Source organism: Leucoraja erinacea, chromosome 5 (genome assembly GCF_028641065.1).
Source record: "Leucoraja erinacea ecotype New England chromosome 5, Leri_hhj_1, whole genome shotgun sequence".
Taxonomy (NCBI): Eukaryota; Metazoa; Chordata; class Chondrichthyes; order Rajiformes; family Rajidae; genus Leucoraja; species Leucoraja erinaceus.
Genome location: NC_073381.1, coordinates 92,404,435 through 92,427,548, shown reverse-complemented (window position 1 = coordinate 92,427,548; position 23,114 = coordinate 92,404,435). Strand labels below are relative to the sequence as shown.

Here is a 23,114-nt window from a genome sequence, read left to right as displayed (position 1 = left end):
GGCTGGCAGTATCATCAAAGACCCACACCATCCTGGCCACACACTCATCTCCCTGCTACCTTCAGGTAGAAGGTACAGGAGCCTGAAGACTGCAACGTCCAGGTTCAGGAATAGCTACTTCCCCACGGCCATCAGGCTATTAAACTCAACTGAAACAAAACTCTGATCATGAATAGACCATTATCTGTATAATTGCACTTTATCTGTTTATTTATTCATGTGTCTATATATTTATATCATGGTATATGGACACACTGATCTGTTCTGTATTCATGCCTGCTATATTCATGTTGTTGTGTTGTGCTGAAGCACAGTCTAAAAATTAAGGGGAGGCCATTTAAAACTGAGTTGAGAGAAAATGTTTTCACCCAGAGAGTTGTGAATTTGTGGAATTTCAGAAAGCAGTGGAGGCCTATTCACTGGATGAATTTAAAAGACAGTTTGATAGAGCTCGAGGGGCCAGTGGAATCAATGGGTATGGGGAGAAGGCAGGCACGGGTTACTGATTGTGGATGATCAGCCATGATCACAATGAATGGCGGTGCAGACTCGAAGGGCCCAATGGCCTCCTCCTGCACCTACTGTCTATGTTTCTATGAACACCAGAGCATGTGGGGAGATGTGCGGGGCAAGGTTTTTTACACAGAGTGGTGAGTGCCTGGACCGCACCAAAATGTGGCAGCACTAATATACTGTCTAAGTGAGGTCTGCCACATGATTTTACTGGCTTGCATGCAAAACATAGTATTTCACTGAAAGCAGACACAAAAATGCTTGGAGTAAATGCTGGGTCAGGCAGCATCTCTGGAGAAGAGAAATAGGTGACTTTTCAGGTAGACACCCTTCTTCAGACTTACATAGAAACATGGAAAAATAGGTGCAGGTGTAGGCCATTCGGCCCCTCGAGCCAGCACCGCCATTCAATGTGATCATGGCTGATCATCCCCAATCAGTACCCCGTTCCTGCTTTTTCCCCCCCCATATCCCTTGATTCCTTTAGCCCTAAGAGCTAAATCAGAAGAGACTTCAGAATCATTGTCTGAATAAGGGTCTCGACTCTCGAGCCGCAAAACCCACCCATTGCTTCTCTCCAGAGATGCTGCCTGTCTGTCCCGCTGAGTGACTCCAGCATTTTATGTCCATCTTTGGCGTAAAGCAGCATCTGCAGTGCCTCGCTGCACACAGTATTTATTTCACTTGTACCGAGGTACATGTGACGATAAAGCATCGTTGAAACATCGATTTAATTGAGGATTTGTTTTTCACGCTGGAGATGGGGTTTTTTTTTTAGCCTGTTTAATCGGGCTGCATAGAAAGTGGGAAAGGGACCCAGTGATTGAGTTAATCCCAGGGGGATTTCTGGAGAGGGTGAAAAGTGTCCCAAGTCATGTTGCTGAGAGCGGTGGTGGGCGTCGCGTCGTGAAATCGCCGGCCTCTTTGAAGTGCTCCCACCTCCTTTCAACTTTTGTGTATCCAGCGCTGTCTGGAGGGTGGAGAGGAGGGCGGACTGGTTCTTTATAAGCAGCAGGCAGGCAGGGGCAGCGCAGTCAGTCTGTGGATTCAGTGTGTGAGTGTGTGCCAAGGACAAGGTGAAACTTTTAAACATGCTGGGATTGTGGAAGGTGGTCTTGCCCCTCTGCATCTGGGTGCTTCTGGTCGACTGCGACCCACAGCTGGACGAGGTGAGGCAGGGCGTCCTCAGGAGGCTGGGGCTGTCCGAGGCTCCTCGCCTGACCAAGAGGGACCTGGACGAGGTGGTGGTGCCCCGGCACCTGAGGACCAAGTACGTCTCCATGTTGCGGCTCCACAAGGAGTCGGAAAGGAAGCGCAGGGAGCTGCCCAGCCTGGCCGGCATTCTGCGGGGCATTCCCGGCAACGCAGGTAAAAGCCAACGTTACCTCTCCTCTCCCCTCCCCTCCCCTCCCCTCCTCCTCTCCTCTCCTCTCCTCTCCTCTTCATAGCAAAAGGATTTGAGTATAGGAGCAGGGAGGTTCTACTGCAGTTGTACAGGGTCTTGGTGAGACCACACCTGGAGTATTGCGTACAGTTTTGGTATCCTAATCTGAGGAAAGACATTCTAGCCATAGAGGGAGTACAGAGAAGGTTCACCAGACTGATTCCTGGGATGTCAGGACTTTCATATGAAGAAAGGCTGGATAGACTGACTCTGCTTGTACTCGCTGGAATTTAGAAGATTGAGGGGGGATCTTATAGAAACTTACAAAATTCTTAAGGGGTTGGTCAGACTAGATGCAGGAAGATTGTTCCCGATGTTGGGGAAGTCCAGAACAAGGGGTCACAGTTTAAGGATAAGGGGGAAATCTTTTAGGACAGAGATGAGGAAAACATTTTTCACACAGAGAGTGGTGAATCTGTGGAATTCTCTGCCACAGAGGGTAGTTGAGGCCAGTTCATTGGCTATATTTAAGAGGGAGTTAGATGTGGCCCTTGTGGCTAAAGGGATCAGGGGGTATGGAGAGAAGGCAGGTACGGGATACTGAGTTGGATGATCAGCCATGATCATATTGAATGGCGGTGCAGGCTCGAAGGGCCGAATGGCCTACTCCTTTTTCCTATTTTCTATGTTTCTCCTCTCCTCTAAGCCCACCTCCCTTCATTGTCACATGTACCGAGGTACAGTGAAAAGCTTGTGTTGCGTGCTAACCAGTCAGCGGAAAGACAAAACTTGGTTGCAATCGAGTGTATAGATACAGGATAAGGGAATAACGGTTTAGTGAAAGGTAAAGCCAGCAGAGTCCGATCAATGATAGTCCCAGGGTCACCAATAAGGTAGATGGTAGCTCAGGTAGACAAAAATGCTGGAGAAACTCAGCGGGTGCAGCAGCATCTATGGAGCGAAGGAAATAGGCAACGTTTCGTCCCGAAACGTTGCCTATTTCCTTCGCTCCATAGATGCTGCTGCACCCGCTGAGTTTCTCCAGCATTTTTGTCTACCTTCGATTTTGCAGCATCTGCAGTTCCTTCTTAAACATCTCTGAAGAACATTTGGGCGGGTGACTTTTCCTCTTCAGACCCACTATGTGTCTAGAATCAGCCCAGCTACTTTTGCACGGTTTGTTTTTCCCTGTTGCTTTGCTTTGTATAAATCTAATCAGTTGCCTCTAAATGTGTTACACACACACACACACACACCGCTCTCAGCCTCTTGTCTGAGGAGGGGCTTAGCTCGTCTTGGAGTTGTGAATTGTTCGGCGATTCACAGCTTTGGAGAATGACAATGCCACAGCCGCTGTTCTTGTGCTGTCTGGAATGCGCAGATAACTCGCGATTTAGCACTACATCTGTTTGCAGACAAGAGGCGAACGAACACTCTTGGATTCTGCCACGGATCCGAGTTCAGGCACACACCCAGTACACTGTGGCTAACTCCCCATTGTAGCTCAGGGGGAGAGAGAGAGAGAGGGGCCATTCGGCCCTGCACACCCGTGCTGGATCACCGAACGAGGTTTAGTTTAGGTTCGAGACACAGCGCAAAAACAGGCCCTTCGGCCCACCGACCGAGTCCGCGCCGACCAGCGATCACCCCCCACTATCCTACACACATTGGGGACAATTTACAATGTTACCTAAAGCCCATTAAACGAAAGAGTAGCACCCAGAGGTGAAAACCCCACGCAGGTCACGGGGAGAAGGTACAAACTCCGTACAGACAGCACCCATAGTCAGGATTGAACCCGAGTCTCTGGCGCTGTGGGGCATCTGTACATCTGTAAGGCATAGATATAGAGTGGATGTGGAAAGGATGTTTCCACTAGTGGGAGAGTCCAGGATCGGAGGTTATAGCCTCAGAATTAAAGGGCGCTCTTTTAGAAAGGTGGTGAGGAGGAACTTCTTTAGGCAGAGGGTGGTGAATCTGTGGAACTCATTGCCACAGAGGGGTGTGAAGGTCAAGTTAGTGGATATTTTTAAGGTAGAGATTGACAACTTCTTGATTAGAACAGGTGTCAAGGGTTATGGGGAGAAGGCAGGAAAATGGGATTAGGTGGCAGAGATCAGCCATGATTGAATGGCGGAGTAGGCTCGATGGGCCGAATGGCCTAATTCTACTCCTGTAACATGTGAATTTGTAAATTGAAATTGGCATCTGTAAGCTGCCCCTCCTGTTTAGCGGAGTGGTACAGTCTTGGGGGGGGGGGGGGGCTTGATGAGATGGTGGGGTTTGATGTAAAAATGGATTCTTAATGGTCAGCATAGATTCAGTGGGCCGAAGGGCCTGTTTCTATGCCTAATCTTCCTATTATCAGCGAAGGTGCCTGATGATAGCGGCACTGGTGGATAGGTAAATGAAGGAGGCAGATGGCATGGAAACACAGGTAACGGCAGATGCTGGAATCTTGAGCTGAACACAAAGTGCTGGAAGAACTCAGCGGGCCAGGCAGCATCTGCGGAAGGAGTGGGGGATGGACATGTGGCATTTCGGGTCTTCAGACAATTGGGAAGCTTGCTTTCATTAGCTGGGGCATTGAATGTGAGAATGAAGAAGGTTCCCGACCCGAAATGTCTTTTCGTCCCCTCCACAGATGCTGCCTAACCCGTCCGAGTTCTTCCAGCACTTTGTGCTTTGCTCGTGATTCCAGCATCTGCTGTTCCCTGTGTCTCCATAGTATATCTTGGTTATACCAAGAAGGCTTTTGGTACATTTGGTCAGGGTATAGATTGTAGAAGCTGAGATGTTACATTCAAGTTTTACAAGAGATGGGTGAACAAGAAACCACATTTGGAGTATTGTGTTCAGGTTTGGTCACTCTGCGATGGGAAGGATGTCATTAAGCTGGCAAGAGTGCAGAGAAGATTTACAAGGATGATGCCAGGACTTGAGGGCCGGAACTATATGGGGAGGTTGGGGCAAGCTAGGATTTTATTCCACGGGAGGGCAGGAGGTTGAAGGGTGATCATAATAAACATGTATATAGATGATATATATTATGATATATTTACGGGGGGGGAATGGGTAGGGTGAATGTATAGAGTCTTTTAGCCAGGGTAGGGGAATGAAGAACCAGAGACTACAGGCTTAAGGTGAGAGGGGATCATTTAATAGGAACCTCTTTCACACAGAGGGTGGTGGGTGTCTGGAACGAGCTGCCAGATGAGGTACAATAACAACATTTGTAAGATCTTTTGTGTAGGAAGGAACTGTGCAGATGCTGGTTTACACTGAAGGTAGACACAAAATGCTGGAGTAACTCAGCGGGACAGGCAGCATCTCTGGATAGAAGGAAGGTCTGAAGACCGGTCTCGACCTGAAACGTCAACCCATTCTTTTTCTCCATCAGTGATGCTGCCTGACCCGCTGAGTCACTCCAGCACTTTCTGTGTATCAAGTGTCTTAGATGTTATAGTACCTGCCTCAACAGGTACGGTGAAAGGCTTTGTTCTGCCGGCTAGCCAAAGATCAGATATACCATACATGGAACAAATCAAGTCAATCAAGTCAAGTACAACAGGTAGAGCAAAGGGGGGGGACACAGAGTGCAGAATATAGTTCTCAGCATTGTAGCGCACCAGTTCCACAGACAAAGTCCAATGTCCGCAATGGGGTAGAGGTGAATCGGACAGTACCCTAGCTTATGGAAGGGGCGTTCAGAAGCCTGATAACAGAGGGGAAGAAGCTGTTCCTGAATCTGGTGGTGCGCGCTTTCAAGCTTCTGTACCTTCAGGCCAGACGGGAACAGGCATAGGTCTGAAGAAGGGTCCCAACACAAAACAATGTCTATTCATGTTGTCCAGAGCTGCTGCTTAACCCGCTGAGTGTCTTCATGTGAGCAAGGAACCTGAAGGGCAACTTTTCCGCAGAGGGTGGTGGGAGTGTGGAACGAGCTGCCGGAGGAGGTAGTTGAGGCAGTGAGTGCAATAACAACATTTAGCAGACATTTGGACAGGTACATGGATAGGAAAGGTTTAGAGGGAGGTGGCCAAATGCGGGCAGGTGGGACCAGCGTAGACGGGACAAGTTGGCCAGCATGGATGGGTTAGGCCGAAGGGCGCGTTTCCGTGCTGTGTGACTCCACAAGAGCGGGAGATGTTGAGGGTGGACGTGTGATGTGATGTCTTCTCCCCAGACACGACGGGAGACGTGGTGTACGCGGACCCCACCAGGCAGAGGCTGGTGTTCGACATGAAGGGCCTGATCCCCGACAACAGCGAGGTGACCATGGCCGAGCTCAAGCTCTTCAAGAAAGGCGTGCGTTCGGCAGAGCTGCCCCCACGGAGACACGGGCGGCCAGTCACCAACGCCAGGGTCAGTGTGTACTGGGTCAGCACCCTGGCTGATGGCAGCAACACCTCCTCACTCATAGACTCCAGGTAAGGACACCCGCCCACCTCCTCCCCTTCCACCCACCTCCTCCACATCCGACATCCTTCTGTCTCCCTCTCACCTCCACCCATTGTCAATGACTCCACCCATCCGCCACTCACCCACCTCACCTGTATCCAGATGAGGACACAAGATACAAGATAGATTTTAATTGTCACGTGTGCCTGATGGCACAGTGAAATGAATTTCCATACAGCCATACAATAAAAATCAACAGGACACAACACACTATAGGGTTTGACATAAAACATCCCCACACAGCAGAATCAAAGTTCCCCACTGTGTGGGAAGGCACCAAAGTCAGTCTCTTCCTCCACTGTTCCCCGTGGTCAGAGCCTCCCCAAGCCCTCCGCAGTTGCAGCTACGGGCGGCCCGATGTCCAGGACCGCTCGCCGGGATGTTAAAAGTCCGACGTCGGGACGTCCTCAGCGGCGTGGACACAGAGGGAGACCCAGGACACCTCGACTGCATGAGAAACCTGGCTTCGGGTGGACAATCAGGGAATGGCCAAACCTATCTCCCCACCACCAAACATGTCCCCATCACCCTCTCCAGCCTATATCCCCCCATCAGACCTCTCCTCCCCATCTCCTCATCTGACCTTCTCCCCATCTGACCTTCCATCCGACCATCTTCCCATCAGACCTCTCCTCCCCATCTCCCCCATCTTCTCATCAGACTTCCAGATGTCCCATCAAACATCTCCCCACCTCCCACTCCATCTGATCTACCCTCCCTCCCCATCAGATGGTCTTCTCCCCCCCTACATCAGATATCCCTCCATCCTTCCTCCCATCAGATCTCCACCCCCCCCCCCACATTACCCCATCTGATGTTCAAAGTTCAAAGTAAACTTTATTGTCAATTCAATTATGCAACAGTATTTACACAGAGGATTGAAATTACGTTTCCCCATACTCCAAATGTGCAAGTAATATTAAAAACACAGACAGACAACATACCAATAAAAATAGACAATAGACATTACATTATTTAAAATATTAAAATATTCACAGTGTGCCAAAATGTAGCAAAAACGTTGAGGTATTTTAAAAAGGGTGCAACAATGAAAGGTGCAATATAGAAAAAGTGCAAATTTCGTACTGGAGACATTGAGCCAAAGTTATTTTCACAGTTTGTTTGTCTTTGTTTGGGTACTGTTCATGGAATTTTCTTAAGTGTGTTGAGTAGTCTGATGTCCCCTTCCCCATCCCCATCGCATGTCTCCCCCAGCCCTCTTATCAGATGTTCTCCTGGCCCCATCCTCCCACCTCATCTGGTTACTCCCCATCAAACATCTCCCCCTCCTACCAGCACAGAGGTTCCATCATTCCCTCCCACCCCCAGATCATCTCTCCCTCACACTACGCCATCTGATGTATCCGTCTCTCCTCGTGACCTTCTCACCCCTATCCCAAGACATTCTCCACTGCACTCTCCCCAGTAGAAACCTCCCCCCCCCCCCCACCACCACCAAAACATCCACCCCATCCTCCGACTCCCTATATCTGAGCCATAGTCACACAGTGACCCATTGGCCCACAACTACCAACATGCCCAAGCTACACTAGTCCCACCTGCCTGCATTTGGCCCATATCCCTCTAAACTTGTCCAATCCATGTACCTGTCCAAATGTTTCTTAAACGTTGGGATAGTCCCAGCCTCAACTACCTCCTTGTTCCATACACCCACCACCCTGTGTGTAATGAAGGTTACCCCACAGATTCCCATTAAATCTCCCCCCCCTCACCTGTAACCCATGTCCGCTGGTTGTGTTTCTTGGTGTTGTAGCTGACGTGTCCCGTGTCTTCTCCCCATCAAAGGCTGGTCCCCATCCTGGACTCGGGCTGGAAGAAGTTCGACGTTACTCAGGCGGTGCACTACTGGCAGAGGAGCCGGGGCGGCCGGATGTCCCTGGAGCTGTGGGTGGAGGCCGAGCGCCCGGGTCGGCACGCCGCTGACATCGCCAAGCTCGTCCGCTTTGCCCCCCAGGACCACACCGACCGTCTGCTGGGAAAACCTGAGCTGGTGCTCTACACACTCAACTTCAATGAATACGGGTACGTCTTCACCCCAACTCCACCGCCCCACCGCCCCCTTACATTGCACAGTTGCTCAATAGTCCGGTGCTGACCAGGCCGCTCTTGTTGTCAGCCCTCGCCCCACCTCCTCAGATACCCAGGTAGACATGGCGGTGATGAAGACTCTTGTTACGCTGGCCTTCATCATTCAGGGTGTCGAGTATCGGACGTGTAGGAAGGCACAGCAGATGCTGCTTTACACCGAATAGAGAACACACTAAATGCTGGAGTAACTCAGCGGGACAGGCTGGAGAGAAGGAATGGGTGACATTTCTCTACCCCAATAACGTCGCCTATTGCTCCTTCCCAGAGATGCGGCCTGTCCCGCTGAGTTACTCCACAGCCTTTTCTGTCCATCATTGAGGTTGGGATGTTACAAGACGCTGGTGAGGCCGCACTTGGGAGAGTGTTTTGGTCACCATGCTGTGGGAAGGATGCTGTTAAGCTGGAAAGGGCGCAGAGAAGATTTCCGAGGGCGTTGCCAAGACTCGAGGGTCAGAGCTATAGGGAGAGGTTGGGCAGGCTGGGACATTGTTGCTTGGAGCGCAGTAGGTCGAGCTGCTGCCACGGTTTCCGCGCTGTATCTCTAAACTAAACTAAATTAAAACTGCACGCAATGCTCCAAATGCTACCTGGCCATAAGTCTTAGAAACCTGCAACATGTTCATAAGTGATAGGAGCAGAATTAGGCCATTCGGCCCATCAAGTCTACGCCATTCAATCATGGCCAATCTATCTCTCCTTCCCAACCCCATTCTCCTGTTGTCTCCCCTATAACCCCTGACACCGGAGATTGACTAATCAAGAATCTGTCAATCTCCGCATTAAAAAAATCCATTGACGGCCTCTACAGCCTTCTGTGGCAATGAAGTCTACAGATTCACCACCCTTTGACTCAAGAAACTCCTCTGCTTTCTAAAGGTACGTCCTTTAATTCTGAGGCTGTGCCCTCTGGTCCTAGACACTCCCACGAGTGGAAACATCCTCTCCACATCCACTGTATCCAGGCCTTCTCCTCCACCCCTACTATATGATCTCCTGACTCTTGTATCAAGAACGATGTGAGCCGTGGTGTGGCTGGGTTAACGGTGGTGTCCTCTTGCTTTCAGATCGTCGGGGGACTGTGACGGGGGCCGGTCGCGCAGGAGCGGGGCCTGCTGCCGGCAGGAGTACTTCATCAACTTCCGGGAGCTGGCCTGGACCCAGTACTGGATCATCGAGCCTCCAGGCTACCAGGCCTACCGCTGCGTGGGGGGGTGCAGGCAGCCCCCACTGCCCTTCGTCTACGGGGAGAGGAGGTGCGCGGCGACAGAGAGCGCCTCACTGCCCGTCATGTACCTGGTGAAGAGGGGAGACTACACCGAGATCGAGGTGGCCGAGTTCCCCAACATGGTCACAGAGAGATGTGCCTGCAGTGTGGACAACCTCTCCCTCATCTAGGCCCACCTCGGTGGTGTGGGGGGATGGGTGGTGACACTTGACTTTTCACCCATTGACCCGGGGTCCCTGACTCCTGATCCTTCCCTAGGCCCGGTCGCCACGGTTACCGGCAGGCCTCCTCCCCCAACAGGCCCACGACCTCTCCAATGGCCTCCAATGGTAGGGAGACATACATCGCTGAGAGCTGATTGTGCCTCAACCAACTCAAGAAGGTGGTCGTGGTCCAGGATGGTCCCACTGCATCCATGGCCTCTTAGTGGGTGGGCTCAGTGGGAGAGACTCGATGAGTTGATGACCACACTTGGGTTGCCCTGGGAAGGTGTTGGGTTGGGGGATTGGGCTTCTCAAGGGCTGACTTACTCCCGGGGTGGTTTGTTGTTGGTCGAACCACCTTAGCCGTGGGGAACAACGCACAGCGCACTGGAGGAACTCAGCGGGGTCAGCGTAACGGACAGATGGCGTATCGGGTCGAGATCCTCCTTGGGACCCTGGTTGGGTCGAGATGCCGAATGTCCTGCTTTGGATCAGGGAAGTAGCTGCGGCGTTTGCGTCTGCAGCCTCGCGAACACTCTCCAGGGACTCCACTCACTTTCCGAACTCACCAACAGGTCCCTCGGGACTTGGTCCTTGCTTCCCACGACCAGGCTTTCCCCCTGGATTCCTGGAGACAGGGAAGCTGGAACCACGAGCGAAGCACAAATGAGTGGAGTAACTCAGTGGGTCGGGCGGCATCTGCGGAAGGGGAGGGGGCGCAAGGAACTGCATGTGTTGGAGCAAAACACATGAAAGTGCTGGAGGAACTCAGCGGGTCAGGCAGCATCTGTAGTGAACATTGGATAGGTGACGTCTCGGGTCGGGACGGACTAGATAGAGGAAGTCCCGACCCGTAACATAGTCTGCCCCTTCCCTCCACACATGCCCGACCCGCTGAGTTCCTCCGGTCTCTGCTCATGCCCAGTTACACATCCACCAGGAACTGATTCGGGAGTCGGGAAACCTTGACTAAAGGCAGCACTGCCGGGCGATGCCTTAGACTGGGTCCCCATTAGAGGACGCTGGAAGCACTTAATGGTACTGTACAGTCAATTTTTTATACAATAGTATTTTTTACACAGGGACGCTGCCTAATTAGAAAGGCGGAAGGAATGCTGGGGAATGTAGGTGGGATTGAAGGGAGTGGATTGCGAGGGGCTTCTCTATTTAGCCCTGCAGGGCTCCGCACAGCCAGGTATATACTCGATGTTTATACTGGAGAGAAGGGGCCAGTGGGGGGGGGGAGTTACAACCAACTTACCCCCCAGCTCAAGAGGTAGAAACAAGGAACTGCAAGGGGCTGGTTTACAAACAACAAGGATGAAAAGCGCTGGAGTAACTCAGCTGGCCGGGCTGCATCACTGGAGGACCCATGGATAGGCGACGTTTCGGGTCAGGACCCTTCTTCAGACCGAAAGGTCCTATCCATGTCCTCCAGAGAGGCGGCCTGGCCCGCTGAGTTACCTCGTGTCCATTTCCTCCAGATCAGAGCGGCATTAACAACCAAACCCATCCCCATTTGAAGTTGGCACCAACATGGCCGCCTTGTTCTTGCGTTACCCTCTGTGTTTAAGGGAGGGTGAGTTTGAACCCTCGCTGCGCCCACGGAGTTTTAAGGATGGGTTATTGACGGAGTGGCCCTGCAATGTGGACCGGACCGCCGGCTCAGACTGGGGTCACGAGTTGCCGCAATTCGAAGGGGGCACTTGTTTCTCCAGCACTCTGGATGTGTGCTGGGAATAACTGGATATCATTGTGTCTGTGCCCACATTTCAATGTATGTATGATATTTGTAGATAAACCTGAATTAAAGTATATATTGAATCAATTCCCAACGGCGGTGTGGGGTCTACTTCATGTTACTCGCTTTCCTAGACCTTTAGATTCAGATTCAATTTCAGATTCAGATTCAATTTTAATTGTCATTGTCAGTGTACAGTACAGAGGCAACGAAATGCATTGGCAGTGCTTGGCCTTCCTGATGCCCCTCTTCAGGTTAGCCCTGGATGAACTGTAGGCCCGAGCATCGCCTGACCTGAAAGCGGTGTCCCGTGCTTTCAGCTAATGTAGTTGATCAATCAACGGGACTTCACTGAGTGTGGAAGTCGGAGCATTACATGATATATAGGCTTGCAAGTCATGGTGTAAGTGCAGTCACGGTGGCGCAGCGGTAGAGTTGCTGCCTTACAGCGCTTGCAGCACCGGAGATCCAGGTTCGATCCCGACTACGGGGTGCTTTCTGTATGGAGTTTGTACCTTCCCCCCGTGACTTGCGTGGGTTTTCTCCGAGATCTTCAGCGGCGTTTCCTCCCACACTCTAAAAGACGTACAGGTTTGTAGGTCAATTGGCTTGGTGTAAGTGTAAACTATCCCTAATGTGTGTAGGATAGCGTTAGTGTGCGGGGATCGCTGGTCGGTGCGGACTCGGTGGGCCAAAGGACCTGTTTCCGCGATGTATATCCAAACGAACAAGATATTGGTGAGGCAGCACTTGTAAAGAAGGAACTGCAGATGCCGGAAAATCGAAGGTACACAAAAATGCTGGAGAAACTCAGCGGGTGCAGCAGCATCTATGGAGCGAAGGAAATAGGTAACGTTTCCGGCCAAAACCCTTCTTCAGACTGATTGTTTAAGAGTATTCTGTGCAGTTTTGGTCTCACCATGGATTAGGAGAGATGCCATTAAGCTGGATAGGGTGTCGAGAAGATTTAGAGGATGTTGCCAGACATGAGGGAGGGCCTGAGCTATAGGGAGGTTGGGTAGGCTAGCACTCTATTCCTTGGAGCACAGGATGAGGAGGGGTGATGGAGAAGTGTACCAAGTCATGGGGGGAATAGATAGGATGGTGCAGTCTTTTCCTTGGAGTATGGGAATCGAAAACCAGGGGAGAGGACCCTCACTAGGTGGGGGGAAAGATTTAATAGGACCCTGAGGGGTAACATTTTCACACAAAGGGTGGTGGGTGTATGGAGCAAGCTGCCAGAGATGGTAGTTGAGGCTGGGACTATCCTAAGTTAAACAGGTACATGGATAGGACAAGTTTGTAGGGATATGGACCGAATGCAGGCAGATGGGAACAAAGATCCTATAGTGGAGCAAGATAGACCACTCCAGCTAAATGCAATGGGCTGACGTGTAGTACGCAACGGAGCGGAACGTGGGCCTTATTTTTCATCCATTTCAGTAACCGGACCCGATCCGACTCGCAATGTAATCAACGTTGCGGGGGAACAGTTTGTGTTAATAAATTAAAATTCTGAAAATGAGGAGAAGATTTTTACCAAATAACTTTTATTTTTACGAGGATGTTTCCGTAACCGGCTTCCGTCTCCGCACTAGTTATCTTTGGGATCGTTGGTGCGTAGACGGAAGCCGGTTACTGAAATGGGGCCGAAAATGACCCATGAATCTGCCCATGACCGTACTACGTCTTTTTTGTCGAGTGGACCATCTTGCTCGCTACAGGATCTTCGGATGGGACTAGCATAGCTGGTTGGGGCGAAGGGGCTGTTTCCATGCTGTGTCACGATGACTATGGGGTAAGTGGGACAGGGAACACCAGCCTTATGTCGGTCAGAAAGCTGAAGCTGAGCAGACGGTGAGAACAAAGGGGAGGTTTAACGAGATGGGGATTAAGACACTCCTGTGTGAATGGGCAAGTGCTGACCCATTTGGGAGCGGCTACATTCTGTGACCTTGAAGAGACATTGTCCATCTCTGTCCAACCCCCTCAGAGTCTCTCCCATCTGTGCCTTTGCCACCTAGGGCCCAGATTCTGCCGCCAACTCCCTGGGAAAATTCTCGCTTTGTACCCTCTGTGTACCCATACATCAAGAAGTCGAGTGTCATAGGGTCATGTGATAGGAGCAGAATTAGGCCATTCAGCCCATCAAGTCTACTCCGCCATTCAATCATGACTGATCTATCTCTCCCTCCTGACCCCATTCTCCTGCCTTCTCCCCATATCCCCTAACACCCACACTAATCAAGAATCTATCTATCTATCTATCTCCTTAAAAAAAAAAATATCAATAGACAATAGGTGCAGGAGTAGGCCATTCGGCCCTTCGAGCCAGCACCGCCATTCAATGTGATCATGGCTGATCATCCCCAATCAGTACCCCGTTCCTGCCTTCTCCCCATATCCCCTGACTCCGCTATTGTTAAGAGCCCTATCTATCTCTCTCTTGAAAGCATCCATTGACTTGGCCTCCACGGCCTTCTGTGGCAAAGAATTCCACAGATTCACCACCCTGTTAAAAGTTTTCGTGTTTGTTGAAACAAGGAACTGCAGATGGCCGGTGTACAAACTAAGACACAAAGTGCTGGAGTAACTCAGATGGGTCAGGCGGCATCTCTGGAGAACATGGATAGGTAGCTTTTTGGTACGGGACCCTTCTTCAGACTGGGTCGCGTGTGTTTAATTAACGTATGCGGTATAACGGGCTTGTAGTATGATAAGACATAGGGGCAGAAATAGGCCATTCAGCCAATCGAGTCTGCTCCACCATTCAATCATAGCTGATCTCTTTATCCCATTCTCCTGCCTTCTCCCCGTAACCTTTGACGCCCTTGCTAATCAAGAACTTGTCACTCTCCAGTGTAAAAATTCCTAAAGACTTGGCCTCCACAGCCGTCTGTGGAAATGAATTCCTCTATGACTGAAGAAATTCCTCATCTCCATTCTAAATGTACATTATTTAATTCTGAGGCTGTGCCCTCTAGTCCTCAACTCTCCCGTTGCCTATTTCCTTTAAGTCAATTGGTAGTTTGTAGTTTAGCTGGTGTTTGTAATCATCATAAGATCATAAATGATAGGAGCAGAATTAGGCCATTCGGCCCATCAAGTCTACTCTGCCATTCAATCGTGGCTGATCTATCTCTCCCTCCTAACCCCATTTTCCTGCCTTCTCCCCATAACCCCCGACACCCGCACTAATCAAGAATCTAGAGTTGTGAATCTGTGGAATTCTCTGCCACAGAAGGCAGTGGCGGCCAATTCACAGGATGTATTCAAGAGAGAGTTAGATTTAACTCTTAGGGCTAAAGGAATCATAGAAACATAGAAATTAGGTGCAGGAGTAGGCCATTCGGCCCTTCGAGCCTGCACCGCCATTCAATATGATCATGGCTGATCATCCAACTCAGTATCCTGTACCTGCCTTCTCTCCATACCCCCTGATCCATTTAGCCACAAGGGCCACATCTAACTCCCTCTTAAATATAGCCAATGAACTGGCCTCAACTACCTTCTGGCAGAGAATTCCACAGATTCACCACTCTGTGTGAAAAATGTTTTTCTCATCTCAGTCCTAAAAGATTTCCCCCTTATCCTTAAACTGTGACCCCTTGTCCTGGACTTCCCGAACATCGGGAACAATCTTCCTGCATCTAGCCTGTCCAACCCCTTAAGAATTTTGTACGTTTCTATAAGATCCCCCCTCAATCTTCTAAATTCTAGCGAGTACAAGCCGAGTCTATCCAGTCTTTCTTCATATGAAGAAATCAAGGGATATGGGGAGAAAGCAGGAACGGGGTACTGATTTTGCATGCTCAGCCATGATCATATTGAATGGCCATGCTGGCTCGAAGGGCCAAATGGCCTACTCCTGCACCTATTGACTATGTTTCTATGAATCTATCTATCTTTGCCTTAGTGTACATGAGGATGGTGGTTGTTGGGAAGAAGCTGTTCCCATCTCTACATTCCCCTTCCCCCCCTGCCTCACCTGGTTGCAGAGGGGCACATTAGCAGCTGATTAATGTTAAAGGGTTGAGTGGGAAGGCAGGAAGAAACCTAATCAGTCCTGCGCATGAGAATTGTCCAATTATTGATGGCCAGAGCAGATATCATCACCGGACAATCCACGTCTTATTGTCGAGGTGGGCAACTGAAACTGCCCCGTCTCACCCCAATACACACTGGGTGGCTGGGCTACAGAAGGCCTCCTGTCCTTGCTACACAGCCTCAGCTGGGCCACACTGCAAAATGCACCAGATGCCTTCTCTTGTTGAATGGCAGCATAGTCATGCACTTTGGCAACTGGCCCGACCCATCTTCCGTCCAATTCACCATCAAGCCTGACTTCTTGAAGGTGCTGGGGATCTGGTTCGGGGGGGGGCTGAGGCGTGTGACAATATTGGCTGGAGCGGATAGCCAAGGTGGGGAATAATCTGGAGCTGTGGAAGCAGCACTCCCTCTCTATGACGGGAAGGTCCATCTGTCTCCTCAGATCCTGGTGAACTTCTACCGCTGCACCATCGAGAGCATCCTTACCAACTGCATCACAGTATGGTATGGCAACTGCTCTGTCTCCGACCGGAAGGCATTGCAGAGGGTGGTGAAAACTGCCCAACGCATCACCGGTTCCTCGCTCCCCTCCATTGAGTCTGTCCAAAGCAAGCGTTGTCTGCGGAGGGCGCTCTGCATCGCCAAGGACTGCTCTCACCCCATCCATGGACTGTTTACCCTCCTACCATCCGGGAGGTGCTACAGGTCTCTCCGTTGCCGGACCAGCAGGTCGAGGAACAGCTTCTTCCCTGCGGCTGTCACTCTACTCAACAACGTACCTCGGTGACTGCCAATCACCACCCCCCCCCCGGACACTTCTCCCACAGGAAAAATTGCACTACTGCTACTGTTTGTATGTATATATATTTTACTGCTCATTATTCTATGTTCGCTCTTCTGGGTGAGACGCTAACTGCATTTTGTTGTCTCTGTACTGTACACTGCACTATGACAATAAAGATTGAATCTGAATCTGAATCTGAATCAGAAAAATGTGGTCATCAGGTGTGAGGTGCCCTCGGGGCTGCTGTACTTGGCGCAAGTGTGACCTGTCTCTCCCTCCTACGCCACAGGGATCACCCGGGCCGTCTTCCAGTTCAACTGGGGGTCGAGGATGGACAGGGTGCGACGGGCCACAATGCACAAGGCAGCAGACAACGGGGGTAAAAGCGTGCCCAACGTCACTCTCACCATGATGGCCACCTTCGTGTGTGGCTGCATCAGGTGGAGCGTAGAACCAAGGCACGTGGGCACCAAGTGTCACTACCTGCTGAGGTTCTACCTGTCCCCGGTGTTGCGAAGGATGGGCCTGGCGCAGATGCCACGCAATGTGCCAGTCAGCTGGACATTGCCGCCCCATCTGTCATTCGTGGCAAGGTTCTTCCAGACCAACACCTTTGACCACAAGTCCATCGGGCAGTGGTCAGCACGGAATGTCCTGCAGGCACTGCAGGGAAATGACTCCATGGATCCTGTGGTATCGTTCCCAGAGCAGACTGCCCAGCTTGTATGGCAAAATGCCTCATCACCAGAACTCACCAACAAGCACCAAGACCTGGCTTGGCTGGCGGTGAGGGGAGCCCTCCCAATCAGATCCTTCCTGCACCGTCGGAACCTCACTGCCAGTGCATGCTGCCCTCGGGAAGGCTGCTATGGAGAGGGGATGGTTGCCCACCTCTTTGCAGAGTGTGGATTTGCAAAGAGAGTCTGGAGAGGTTTGCAAGGGTCCTTGTCACGGTTTATTCCGAACAGCTCGGGGGTTCTGAGATTTACGGACTGTTCCCAGGGACGCATTCAGAGACTGACATCGAGTGCTGCTGGAAGGTCATCAACTCGGTGAAAGACGCCCTTTTGTCTGCCCGAGCGTTGTTCACCACCCAGCGGATCGAGATGTCCGTCAGGGAATGTTGCCGACTGGCCCACTGCAGACTGCAGGAGTACATGCTGAGGGACGCACTGAAGCTCGGTGCAACCAACGCCAAGGCTCGGTGGGGGAGGACCACAGTCTAGGGCCCTTCCGCTGCTGGACATGGGGGGCAGGGAATGGTGGAGACGCCCCTCAAAATAAGGGAAGGGAGATCACGCCAGTGGGCCACATGAGTGGCAAGGTTGGGGGACAAAACTGTGATTTGGGGAAACTATTGAATGTATGTGTAGCCTCTGACAATGTTTTGTATGGATCATGTATTGTATATGATTTTTTCTCGAATAAAGTCTATTTAAAAAACATTTTTAAACGGAAACAGGCTCTTCAGCCCAACTCCAACCAAGATGCCCCATCTAAGCCACCTGGCCACATTTGGCCCATATCCCTCTAAACCTGTCCTATCCATGTACCTGTCCAAATGGCGGGTTTCTTTGCTTTTGTTTTCCGGTGATGTACTGTGTTCTCTGTGTTAATTCTACTGAATTGTACTGTATTCCTCTGTGTGGAAATGTTACCCGCCAGGGTCCTATTAAATCTTCCCCTCTGGTTCTCGATTCCCCTACTCTGAGGAAAAGACTGCGTTCACCCTATCTATTCCCCTCATGACTTTATACACCTCTATATAAGATCATCCAGACTGATTCCTGGGATGTCAGGACTTTCATGTGAAGAAAGACTGGATAGACTCGGCTTGTACTCGCTAGAGTTTAGAAGATTGAGGGGGGGTCTTATAGAAACGTGCAAAATTCTTAAGGGGTTGGACAGGCTAGATGCAGGAAGATTGTTCCCGATGTTGGGGAAGTCCAGAACAAGGGGTCACAGTTTAAGGATAAAGGGGAAATCCTTTAGGACCGAGATGAGAAAAACCTTTTTCACGCAGAGAGTGGTGAATCTCTGGAACTCTCTGCCACAGAAGGTAGTTGAGGCCAGTTCATTGGCTATATTTGAGAGGGAGTTAGATGTGGCCCTTGTGGCTAAAGGGATCAGGGGGTATGGAGAGAAGGCAGGTACGGGATACTGAGTTGGATGATCAGCCATGATCATATTAAATAGCGGTGCAGGCTCGAAGGGCCGAATGGCCTACTCCTGCACCTAATTTCTATGTTTCTATGTCTATGTTTCACCCCTCATCCTCCTGCGCTCCAAGGAATAGAGTCCCTGCCTGCTCAACCTCTCCCCATAGCTCAGGCCACATAAGTTTGGCAACATCCTCTAAATCTTCTCGACACCCATTCCAGCGTATTGGCATCTCTCCTAATGCATGGTGAGACCAAAGCTGTACAGGATACTCCTACAAGTGCGGCCTTGTTCATTTGTTTGTTTGGAGATACAGCGCAGAAATAGGCTCTTTCGGCCCACCGAGTCCACACCGACCAGCGAGCCCCGCACATTAACACTATCCTACACACACTAGGGACACTTTACTATACTGTTTTTTTTTAATTTGTTGAAGTTCCTTTTTATTAAACGTTTGTTTATCATATTATCCGTTGAGTAGTGTGCTTACAGGCCTGTTGTGCTGCTGCATGTAAGAACTACTTCAGTCCTGAGGCTGAACAAGTATTGTGACCCGAAATGTTGCCCAGTCTTCTTCTCCAGAGACAGGGTGGCACGGTGGTGCAGGCCCAGGTGCGGAAATCCTGGGGGGTACAGGGGAGACACGCATCCCCTACCCCCCCCCCCCCCCCCCCCCCCCCCCCACCCTTTAAGAGGTGGGGGACCATCCCCCCCCCCCCCCCATGTTTTGCAATCCGGACTTTATCAGCCGCTTTCTAAGGGCTGAACCGGCCTGTTCACGGGGCCTTTCATCGCCCGGCGCGGCTTAAAATCAAACTGCTGCATCGAGGCGATCGAGGCTCCTGATGTTGAAGCCCCCGCCAGCCGATCAAAGACCTCGAGAACGGGCCAATTCAAGCCCCACGATTCGGGGCGGACCAAGCTGCTGTTGCTGTTGCCCACGGCCGAAGTCCCGTGTGTGCGCACGCGCGGCCACCAAGAAATTGTGTCCCCCGCATGTTTTGACAGCGATATCCGTGCCTGGGCGCAGCAGTAGAGTTGCTGCCATACAGCGTTTGCAGCACCGGAGATCCAGGTTCGATCCCGACTACGGGTGCTTGTCTGTATGGAGTTTGTACGTGTTCCCCAGGACCGCCTGGGATTTCTCCGGGGGGCAAAGTGTTCTTCCCACATTCTAAAAACCTTTTGCTTTGTAGGTTCATTGGTTTCGTATAAGTGTAACTCGTCCCTAGCGCGTGTAAGACAGTGTTAATGTGCGGGGATCGCTGGTCAGCACGGACTCAGTGGGCCAAAGGGCCTGTTTCTGAGCTGTATCTCTAAACTAAACTCAAATAAACTAAGCTGCTGCCTGACCCACTGAATTACTCAGCACTTTGTGTCTATTTTAAGAATGTCATTCTTCCGTTTTAGTACATATGCACTCGTGACTCTTGAAATACAGTTATTAGAGCATAGAACAGTACAGCACAAGAACAGGCCCTTCAGCCCACAATGTCTGTGTTGAACATGAATGAATGATATGAATGGATGAATGAATGAATGAATGAATGAATGAATGAACGGATGAATGAATGAACGAATGAATGACGAATGAATGAATGATATGGATGAATGAATGAATGAATGAATGAATGACTGAGTGACTGAGTGATGAGTGAATGAATGAACAAATGAATGAACGAATGAATGAATGATATGAATGAATGATGACTGAGTGAATGAGTGAATGAATGAACGAATGAATGAACGAATGATGAACGAATGAATGAATGATATCTTTTATTTCGAACGATTAAAAAAAAGAAGAAAAGAAAAGATGAATATGAATAAATAAAAGGAAAATTATATATATACATACATATATACATAAATACATACACACATACATACATATACATGTACATATATACATACATACATATACACATATACACACATACACATATACATAACATATATGTACATACATAAATTAAAAAATCAAAAGCCAATTTCAACATAATACACATTAGACTTGTTCGAAAAGGGATAGGAAGCAGCCTATGCTTGTCAAGTCCTACCCCCATTCTTAACCATTAACAAATGCAAAATTCAATAAAATAAAATAAACAGCCAATTCAAATAAAACTACTCCAATCAAGCTACTGTATTAAGAAAAAAAGAACAAAAAAAGAAAAGACCAAAAAGAACAATCACCATTAACATCTGTGAGATTTACATTCTCCTTCCTCATTACTGGACTTTTCACAGATATATCTTTTGTACATTTTTTAAAATTGCATTATATTCATACTTTGTTTAGTCGTTTCGTCAAGACCATTCCACAAAACCACTCCACAGATGGAAATACACATACTTTTTAAATTGGTCTGAGCATAATGCTGTTTCAAGTTTAGTTTCCCTCTAAAGTTAGAACCTTCCCTCTCTGTCTTTGAACAGTTTCTGTATGTTTACAGGTAGCAGTTTAATTTTTGCTTTATAAATTATTTGTGCAGTCTTAAATTCTACCAGGTCCTTAATCTTTAAGGTGTGTAATTTTAAATACAGTATATTGGTGTGTTCATGATATCCTGCATTGTTTACTATACGAAATTACTATACTGACCAGAAGGCCCTACAGAGAGTGGTGAGCAATATCATCAAAGACACCACCCACCCAGCACACAAACTGTTCACCCTCCTACCTTCCGGTAAGCGCTACCGCAGCATGCAGAGCAAAACCACCAGATTCAAAAACAGTTTTTTCCCTCAGGCCATCAGACTACTCAACACACTTAAGAAAATTCCATGAACAGTACCCAAACAAAGACAAACAAACTGTGAAAATAACTTTGGCTCAATGTCTCCAGTACGGAATTTGCACTTTTTCTATATTGCACCTTTCATTGTTGCACCCTTTTTAAAATACCTCAACGTTTTTGCTACATTTTGGCACACTGTGAATATTTTAATATTTTAAATAATGTAATGTCTATTGTCTATTTTTATTGGTATGTTGTCTGTCTGTGTTTTTAATATTACTTGCACATTTGGAGTATGGGGAAACGTAATTTCAATCCTCTGTGTAAATACTGTTGCATAATTGAATTGACAATAATTGCCCCATACTTCCACACAGTAATCTAAATACGGTAACACAAGTGAGCTGTACAGAATATACAGTGCTCTCTCATTCAAAACATGCCTTGCTTTCCCCATCACTCCAATACTCCGTGCTACTTTTGCTCTCACATGTTTTATATGGGGTTTCCAGCAGATTTTGTGATCAAGAATCACACCCAGAAATTTATTTTCATACACTCTTTCTATTTCAACATTATTTATCATTACTTTTACTTGTGTATTTATTTTGCGTTTTCCAAACAGCATAAGTTTGGTTTTGTTTAAATTTAATGATAATTTATTCAAATCAACCCATGTTTTTAATTTACTCATTTCTGCTGTGACCACCTCCAAAAGCTGCTGCAAATTGTCCCCATCACAGAAAATATTAGTCATCTGCAAATAACACAAATTCCAAGAGGTTTGACACCCTACTTATATCATTAATATACAAAATAAATAATTTGGGGCCCAAAACCGACCCCTGTGGGACTCCACAAGTTATTTCTAAGCATGTTGATTTGCACAAACTGATGTATTTTGCTTATGTAGCTTCTCATCCAGTCTAGTACAACCCCTCTGATTCCATACTTTTCCAGTTTTTTGATTAGCAAATGATGATCAATTGTATCGAATGCTTTTTTCAAATCTATAAATGCACCCACTGCATATTTCTTGTTATCTATAGAACTGGTAATGTCTTCAATTAACTCCATTAATGCCATGGATGTCGATCTGTTTGACCTGAATCCATATTGACTATCAACTAGCAATTCGTGCTTCTCGATAAAGTTATCTAATCTACTTACATACAGTTTTTCTAATATTTTTGAGAACTGAGAGAGTAACGACACCGGCCTGTAATTTGTAAATTGATTTCTGTCTCCAGCTTTGGCAGTTTTCATTTTACATGGAAATACACCAACATACCCTCAAAGACACTAAGCTGGGGGGCAGTGTTAGCTGTGAGGAGGATGCTAGGAGACTGCAAGGTGGCTTGGATAGGCTGGGTGAGTGGGCAAATGTTTGTCAGATGCAGTATAATGTGGATAAATGTGAGGTTATCCATTTTGGTGGCAAAAACAGGAAAGCAGACTATTATCTAAATGGTGGCCGATTGGGAAAGGGGGAGATGCAGCGAGACCTGGGTGTCATGGTACACCAGTCATTGAAAGTAGGCATGCAGGTGCAGCAGGCAGTGAAGAAAGCGAATGGTATGTTAGCTTTCATAGCAAAAGGATTTGAGTACAGGAGCAGGGAGGTTCTACTGCAGTTGTACAGGGTCTTGGTGAGACCACACCTGGAGTATTGCGTACAGTTTTGGTCTCCAAATCTGAGGAAGGACATTATTGCCATAGAGGGAGTGCAGAGAAGGTTCACCA

The 23,114-nt window shown here is 48.9% G+C and overlaps 1 protein-coding gene across 1 annotated transcript; it reads left to right on the top strand.

The window, feature by feature from the left end:
- Positions 1 to 323: 323 nt before the first annotated feature.
- Positions 324 to 11,753, top strand: LOC129697569 (left-right determination factor 2-like). Its single transcript, XM_055636245.1, has 4 exons — positions 324 to 1,881; positions 6,084 to 6,327; positions 8,165 to 8,401; positions 9,532 to 11,753. The coding sequence occupies exons 1-4, from the start codon at positions 1,605 to 1,607 to the stop codon at positions 9,860 to 9,862; spliced, it is 1,089 nt and encodes a 362-aa protein (XP_055492220.1). The 5' UTR covers positions 324 to 1,604; the 3' UTR covers positions 9,863 to 11,753.
- Positions 11,754 to 23,114: the final 11,361 nt, after the last annotated feature.

What these genes read in the sequence shown, in the direction of transcription:
- LOC129697569 (XM_055636245.1), top strand. Translation starts at nt 1,605, where the DNA reads ATGCTGGGATTGTGGAAGGTGGTCTTGCCCCTCTGCATCTGGGTGCTT. An exon ending in GGGCATTCCCGGCAACGCAG is followed by an intron (nt 1,882 to 6,083) that starts GTAAAAGCCAAC and finishes TCTTCTCCCCAG; the next exon opens with ACACGACGGGAGACGTGGTG. An exon ending in CTCAACTTCAATGAATACGG is followed by an intron (nt 8,402 to 9,531) that starts GTACGTCTTCAC and finishes TCTTGCTTTCAG; the next exon opens with ATCGTCGGGGGACTGTGACG.